Raw genomic sequence first — 8,600 nt, 5'->3', positions numbered from 1 at the left:
AGTGTCATGTGCATCTTCTCTTTCTAAGTATAGTTTTCAATAGATATGGTTAAATTGTTCAGGTGTGCCTAATTTCAAAGTAAAAAGATCTTTTTTAATAATAATGATCAATAGTGTTAAGATTTATTTTTGTTATTCTACTAAAAAAAGAAAGGATAATTTTGCTTTGATATTTGACATATATCAATAATCTAAGAAGGTCCAAATTATAATTATTAATTTTGTACCGGAAGATTCAAATTTTCTATACAAGTTAAATTCTTGATTAGTAAGAAATTATCATATTAGAGTTGGTCTGGGAGTTGCTCCCATAAACGATAAGCTTCGAGAAAGTTGTTTGAGGTGGCACGGCCAGGTTCAACGAAAACCTATAAAATGTTTTTGTACGAAGATGTAATATAATCCATATTAGATGAACTAGAAGAGCTAGGGGTAGACCTAAGATAACCTTAAAAGAAGTGGTGAGAAAGGATATGTATAGCTTAGGCCTTGTATCTTGCATGGCCTCGAATATAACTGATTGAAGAGCAAGAATCCATGTAGTCGACCCCATTTAGTTTGGACAATGCTTATTGTTGTTATTGTTGTTGTTTTACCTATTAGGCTGCGTTTGTTTGCAAATGTGGGGTGGGAAAAAATGGTGGAAAAAAAAACATGTTAAGCAAATGAAGAGATTTTGTAAAAAAATGTTAATTGTGGATCTCACATTTTACTTTTCCACACTTTTACTCAAAGTCCCACATATTTTGTGGGGTTTTAAAAATACTTATAATGGAAAAGTTGAGTTGCCACATCATCAGACAAGTAACTTGTCTTTAATCCCACTCAAAGCAACCAAACAATTTACACTTTTAAGATTGAAAGGAAAAGTAAGAAAAATTTATTTTTTTCAATAATTTTTCCACTTCTTTTTTTTCCCACCCCACTTTTATTCAAACAAACAAATGCAACCTTAAGAATAAGTCTTTAAATGATTGCTTGCATAGAACTCTAACCCTGATGAACTCTAATTGCATTAAATGTTTGAAAGATAAGAGTTCAAACTCTGATCAATCTCACATGTGATAATAGCTTATCAATCAAAAGGACTTTTCTTGCGTATGATGACAACTCAAGATGAATTCTACCTGGACTAACTCTTGTATAGTTCAAATTGATTTGAATTCAAAATATTTATAAACTCTATTAGAGACCTCATGACTCAAGTCTTCACAACATCTGAAACACATAGGGATAATTCTTATGGTGTAATACATTGTTTCAAATATAATGGAAACCCATAACCATAGTGGACATAGGTTGATTCACCAAATCATTATAACATCGCTTCATCTCTGCTTGTTCATCTCTATGCCTCCTTTTCTCTCAATTTCAACACTACTCTAATGGAAATGAAATATTCTAACGGGGGCCTTTATTAAAACAAAGCCAAAGCATCAAAAGCATAAATCTTGGAAGTAGTGGAAATAAGCCATACAATCAAATTTGTCAGGGACTGGGCCTTTCAGGCTAGGTAATCCACAGCATCATTACAGTTCCTAGTAACATGATTAAAACTAATCTAATAAAAAAATATAAAAAAAATCAACTTTCAAATATCCTAACACATAGTATGAAATATAAGTTGGGTAGGCTTATGTGGAGCTTGATGTTACCATATCTTTAGCTCCGGCTGAGCCCCCAAGTTGCAACGCCGATAAGGAGAGTTCTAACCACGTGGAAGTTGAGCCTGGAAGATCCCTTCGCTCCAAGAAGACTCCACAATTCATGAAGGATTACATCGCATAACTAAAAGGGAAACATAATGCATGTGAGATCATTTAGGGCCTGAAGTAGTTAGAATTTGTTGTTGGATTGGGGAAATTACTTGCATTAGATTTGAGGGCTGCAACCCTGTGGTTTTTTTGTAAAAACGAGAAACTACAAACAAAATAGCTCCAATATCAGCGCCCCCCTCACAAAAAAAAGAAGAAGAAGAAAGAGAAGAAGAATAAGAGATGAATGGTGCTAAGGTTTATTTTAGTTACTTTACTAGAAAATAGACCTTGCTTTAAGATCTAACATATGCAATCATATAAGTTGGAATGATCACACCTTGGGAATTGGTTTTACTCCAAGTAACCATCAAGTGGTAGATACATGGACCTCTCCCCCACTAGGCCAAGTAAAGATAAATATAGATGCACCATTAAAAACCAATGGGGACTTGGGTGGTTTGGGAGCTGTAATTAGGAATCATAGAGGTGAGCTCTTGTTGGTGGTATCCAAACTGACCATTTTTCAAGATCTATTTATGGTGAAGCCTTAGCACTAAGAATGGGCTTATTACATACCTTGGATGAAGTATTGATCGAATTTGATTGTTTAAAGTTAGAAAAGTGCTTAAACAACCTCTCTGTGAATCTGACCCCAATGCATCTTGCATCAATAGTAGAGGACATAAGGCACTTGAAGATTTTTTTCATTTATTATAGTAGTGATCATATTAATAGGAAGTGTTATGCTCTTTTGTTCCCTTGGCTTGTGTAACTCAATAAAAATAAAATAAATAAATAAATAAAAAAAAAAAACCCAAATCTTGAGCGCTGCAAGGTCCCACATACCATTTGGGCCCACAAGTGACCAGACACAAGCATGAACGAGTGGTAGACAACAGGCCAAGAACACGGGACATATCCATCCATCGAATTTGCAGTTCCCTGTCTCTCTCTCTCCCTCTCCGTCAAACAAACATGTGGAATTTCGTTAACCCAGTCCCATGGGATCCTACGCGGCGACGCCTCTCTTCAGCTGCTACCACCACCGCCACGGTCACCGTCCACTGGCCCATCTCTCGTCGAAGCCAAGAAATCCCAACTCAGTTCCTGCAATACACTTCAACCGCCGCTCTATCCTCTTCTTCTCCACTTCTCTCCCTCTGTCTTCCCCTCTCTCCATCGCCGCCGAGGAGAATGCTCTCGACCTAGAACCTCCTCAACCACCGCGGCCGAGGCCCGACACTACTATCACCGATAGAATCTTCATAGACTTCAGCATCTGCCCAAACTACTTCCGCTCAGACCGTACATTCGGCGATGAATTATCGGCCTGCGAAGACTCCGAGCTTCTGGGTCGTGTTGTTTTCGGACTCTACGGCAAACACGTCCCGTTAACTGTCGCCAACTTTAAAGCTATGTGCACAGGCTCCTCTGGTTCTACTTACAAAGGCACTCTGGTTCAGAGGATCTTTCCAGGTCAGTACCTCGTAGCCGGTCGGCAAGGACGGAAGGACAGGGGAGAGGTGCGTCCACCACAGGATTTGGCGAGGAACACGGAGACTGTCGATCCGAGGTCTTTTTCGCTTACCCATTCGAGGGCTGGCGTTCTTTCGCTGTGTTTGTCTGAGAACGATGACGATGAGCAGATTAAGCTCAACCCCGATTACAGGAATGTCGAATTCCTCGTTACTACCGGGCCTGGTCCTTGTCCCCAGCTTGATAATCGAAATATCGTCTTTGGAGCTGTGCTTGAAGGTATGTCCTTGTTGTTTTCGATTGCATGGGCATTTTGAGTTATAGCTAAGATATTTTGAACCGGATTAGCACCATTTTTATCGGAACTCAAATGTAAATTAGAATGGGAAGAGACTCTTTTGTTCTTGATCCATTTTTTGTAGTTTATCCCGTAAAATTTCAGTTCATGATGACAAATTAGAACCACCAATTACTGTCTAAATGCTTTGAATTGGTTGATTTACATTTTCTTGGATGTGACACTTGGAGGCTTGGACTATTTGATTTTCTCCAGGTTACTTTTAGTGATGCCTCTGGCCGATATAATTCACCTTTTTTTCCCCATCAACTATACTGTACTCAGTGCACTGTTTTTATGCACCTCATGCTTTATAAAGGCTTGACGAAGCAAATTCTCATGTTTGAAATGGCTGCTAGTTATTTTCTTGACTTCTTATCATGTTTTAGCAATGCATATTTTAATCTAAGAACCCAGAATTTTAAGTCTTGGACTCTTAGCCAAGGCCAAAATCTTTCAGTGATGTCAACTTAAATCATTAAGAGCACCTTAGCGCATTAGGCTCTTGCTAGAGTGTAGGGTCTGGGAAGGGCTGAAAGGAAGATGTACGCAGCATTACCTGCTGCATCACAGGAGAGGCTGTTTCCATGTTCTGAACCTGCAACCAACAAGTTGCAATTGGTGCAACGCAAATCACTACAAGCTTTATACTAAGTTGACCGTTTTCACATCAATTCACCATAGAAATTTTCAGGTGGCTTCACTGAAACAGAAAAATAATGGAAATCATGATTTTGAGAAGCTGTCAGCAAATTTGATTTGTGTTTGGCGTTTTGTAAATTTCTAGAGGTCCATTATTTGGTGGTCCTAGTACTGCTGGGAGTATGCATATTCTTTAGACGAAGATATATACTTGCTTTGTCCTCCTCGAGAACTTTTAAATGTGCTTAAATTCCATTTATTTTTCGACTATGGAGTTTATTTGGTGAGTATCAGTATTCCTGTGGATTTTAAAGTTTTGCACTTCTGATTTTGTTTTGCTGATAGTCCCTCTGCTTTTGGTGTGCCAATCCATTTCTTGAACTAGATAATCTGATCTGGGAATGTGCTGTCAACATAAACCATGGCATATCTTATTAGAAGTGTAGTACCAATCCATTTCTTGAATCTAGATAATCTGATCCTGGGAAATGTGACTGTCAACATAAACCATGGCATATCTTATTAGAAGTGTAGTGCCAATCCATTTCTGGAATCTAGATACTCTGACCCTGGGAAATGTGACTGTCAACATAACCCATGGCATATCGGCGCAGACTAATGTGGACGGATCATGTTAGTCATCTAAACATTCCATTTATTCCTGATTCCATGAGTTTGAACTCATGATAGGCTGCCTTTTACAATCTAGCTGGATTCACTCCAAGGTGTGTAAGGCTTTCCGAGATATTGTCTGGCGAGCCACTCCATAGCCCATTTTCCACTGGCACTTTAGCATCTTTGGTCCACCAAATTCCTTTAATCTTGCTAGGCTCGAACCTTCTCTATTGAACCACCGCTTACAGTCTTCTTTTGTGAGGTGATCTTGTCTGTCAGGCCACATATTTAGGCTCAAAGCTTCCACTACCCCCTGCTGTTCTTGGCCTTTCATCATGTTCCTATTGACCAGCCTATCTTTCTCAAGAGAAGTACATGAATGCACAGACACAGTTTAATTCAGAGGCTCCGTATGGCCTCTTTTCTGCAAAGGTCTTAATGCATTTTCTCTTCTTCCCCAACATTTTCAATGGTGGATTGTAGAGGGACCACCAGGGAACTGGTAGTTTTGTTCTGGTCTTTCAACTCCATCTCTCTAATTATGGGGGTGAGCCATGAGTTCAACAAAAGGGAGTTAGGCGGCAAAGCATGGGGATTGGGGAATAACCCAAAGCCCTCCAGGAAAAGGGTAGGCGAAACCACATTAGAGAAAGCCATCAGGAAGGGTTGAATGAAAAAAAGACAATGCGTCTGCTCCTGGTGTCTTGTGGTGCTAATCCTTGCTCCTTGGGCACTCAATGCAACTCTCCTGGCAATGGAGCCCATGCCCTCTGGTGTTTTCAAACATTAGTAGCATCTACGTTGTATTGAATTGATCACTCGATGTTTTATACATTCTGGCTGATTGGATGATGATTGACCTTATGAACCTGGGATATTTTCTTGGTGGGTTAATTGAATGCAGGAGCTGGTATTGATGTTTTGATTTTATATTATTCTTATGGTTACTGGAAGAATTGTAATCATGTTAGAATTTGACGTCCTTGACACAGCTGTCTCAATTGAATTTCAGGCTTAGATGTTGTGACAGCAATCGCTTCCGTCCCAACCTACAAACCATCTATTCGAATTCGCCAATTCAACGACTTTGCTGAACTGCTTGGAGACGATAGAGCCCAGATTGCACGTGCAATATGGAACAAGCCTCTCAAGACTGTTTATATCAGTGACTGTGGAGAGCTTAAAGTTACCAAGCCTTCTCTGACTCCTACCCTTCCATGATTTGATAGTAACTATCAGCTCATTCAGGTAGCAGAAAACATATGCATTTTCAGATTATATTGCTTGTTCTTTTTTTGGTAGAATTGCTTGTTCTAAACCTTACAGGAGATTTTTGTTGTAAGTTTCATTTTATAAAAAACCACTCAAATCCAAAGCCTTGATGCCTTCTATACTTTCTTCTAAAAGAACCAACCCTATTTCTGTTTATATGTTTAACTCGTCTTCATCTTGATCACAGTTGCATCAATCAAACTATCAAAGCAACAAATCCAGAATTCTGATTAGTTGGGCTTAACTGGGCCTTAATGGGCCGGGCTGGGTTTTAAGTTGGTTGGACCTGTCAGGCCGGGCCTGAGTTACTCACCCATATGTAATGTTTAGAAGTTACATAATTATGGTTTCCATATGTATATATATGCTTGTAGAATAATGGTCAGATGGTGAGAAAAATGAGACCCTTGTGATGATTTGATTCTTTCAATCCATCCAAGTCTTAAAAAAGTACAAAACCCTAAAGGTAGAAACTGGCAACACGTGTAGCATGACAAAGATTAAGTGACATCTGAATGGAAAGAAAGCTAAATAAAGTTTTCTTTTTCTTGCTACTCACATGTCATTCCATCTTCCTTTTCTTTTATGTTGGATTAGATAGAAAAGAAACTCAACCTTATCTCTAAAGCTTCAATGCATTGTCTATCAATCTCTCCTTGATTACAGGATTCATGACAAGCAGACCCATGATGCGATTGATAACCCAAAGGAGAACAGGAAAGTGAAAAAAATGAAAAACAAAAACCAAAGTTTGATTTTCTGGCATATCCGCCGTTTGTTTTGCTCTTATTGGTAGAATGAGGTTTAAATAGTTTTTTTTTTTTTTTTTTGTTGATCTGAGGTTCATCCGGGCCAGCTTGCACGCACCTCGATTACATCCTCAGGGGTGTGTTTGTCGTCCGCAAGGGATCGAACCCATGACTTCTCCACTGAGAAGTATGGATCTTACCATTTTACCAACCCTGCATTGACGGTTCAAATAGTCTTTCCCCATTAAAAAAAAAAAGTCTTTCCCCCTTTTTATTTTTTGGATCTACTACATCTGTTACAATTCCTATTTCTTCCAATTCCCTGTAATTTATATATAGGATTGTGACATGTAGCAGTCAACAATTCAATGTTCAGAATTAGAACCCAATTAGGAACTGAATTTAATGAATTCTTAAAATTAAGCCTCAAGAAAAGAGGAGAGATGAAATTGGCAGAAATTTTATCCCTAATGGGTTCTAATTTTAAACATTGAATTATTGACGGTCTTATATCATAATCCTAATATGAATTACAGGGAATGAGAATTGTAGAGGATGTGAACTCTTATTTTTTCCCTTTCTTTTTACATATTTTCCTCATGTGAGTTCATTTGCTGGAATTTGATGATATTATAAGGTGAAAAATCTCGCTCCGTAATTCGGTTATAATAGGCCTTGAGCACCTTTTGTTATGCTTTAACTCAGTCGAGTTTACCCTAGTTGATTTAGATCCTCTTTCGATGTTTACTGGTTTTGTTCTTACTCTATCAAAAAAATTATTTTTGTAGTTAATTAAATATTTAATGGTCTACTAATCAAAATGAAAGCCAACAACCATCAGTGTGTGTGGGACTCATCAATTTTATTGGTCAGTTCAATCCTTTTCAGGCATTCAACACTAACGGCCAATCTGCCACTCTGTCTTACAGCAACTCCACTCTTTTTTTTTTTTTTTTTTTTTGGACTTTCCTTAATATCTAGATAGAATACAAAGAAGACATATGCTCTTTTTTCCCCCTTTTTAGCAGCTATTGGATTGGAATCTGCTTATTTCTGTTGTCACAGTCTACATCATGGTGGGTCCTAGCAAGGTGCTTTGGCTGCTTGTGATTGATGGATTTTGCATTTCTGATGATCAACATAAAGCCTCTCTCCCGTAAGAAAATGAAGTTTTCAGTGATTCTGACAAATTAATTCTTATATTCTCATCCATTGATCTAAGAGAGAGGGGAAAGAAGGGAATAAACTTCGCATTCAGTGTATCCTCTTTGATGTTGTACAAATTCTCACAGTTGTAGTAAGAGAAGGTGCCCGAATTTGTACAGATGTAACAATCATGATGTCATTTTCTATGATTGAAATATATTTTCAATTGCATATGTGAAATCACTAGTTTCATAAAAATACCAGATGCCAAATGGAATAAGAATACAAATTATTTGGCATTGATATAACTAGACATGTAAATGGATAATCAAAATCTGTTGAATTTGCATTCATATTTATTTTAAGGTGTTCGTATCCAAAATTTTTCTTGTCGGAAAATATTTGTATCCGTCCATTAAACAGCTGGATTCGGATTCGGATTCGAATAATTGCTTATCATATTGGATAATATTTTTATTCGAAAATAGTAAAGTATTGGGATATACTGCCCCCCTGATTTAACACCACCCTCTTCATTCCCCCTTCTTGCATCCCCTGGCTTTTTTCCCCTCTCGCGCCCTTTTTTTTTTTTTTTTTTTTTCTTTC

The 8,600-nt window shown here is 38.1% G+C and overlaps 1 protein-coding gene across 1 annotated transcript; it reads left to right on the top strand.

Annotated features, from left to right (window-relative positions):
* The first annotated feature begins 2,707 nt into the window (after positions 1–2,707).
* Positions 2,708–6,855, top strand: LOC149025319 (Cyclophilin-like peptidyl-prolyl cis-trans isomerase family protein). Its single transcript, XM_089145540.1, has 2 exons — positions 2,708–3,512; positions 5,840–6,855. The coding sequence occupies exons 1-2, from the start codon at positions 2,759–2,761 to the stop codon at positions 6,046–6,048; spliced, it is 963 nt and encodes a 320-aa protein (XP_089001666.1). The 5' UTR covers positions 2,708–2,758; the 3' UTR covers positions 6,049–6,855.
* Positions 6,856–8,600: the final 1,745 nt, after the last annotated feature.

This window comes from Hakea prostrata, chromosome 2 (genome assembly GCF_041222555.1).
Source record: "Hakea prostrata isolate BN-2017 chromosome 2, UWA_Hpros_2, whole genome shotgun sequence".
Lineage (NCBI taxonomy): Eukaryota > Viridiplantae > Streptophyta > Magnoliopsida > Proteales > Proteaceae > Hakea > Hakea prostrata.
This window is presented reverse-complemented; position numbering and strand designations above follow the sequence as displayed.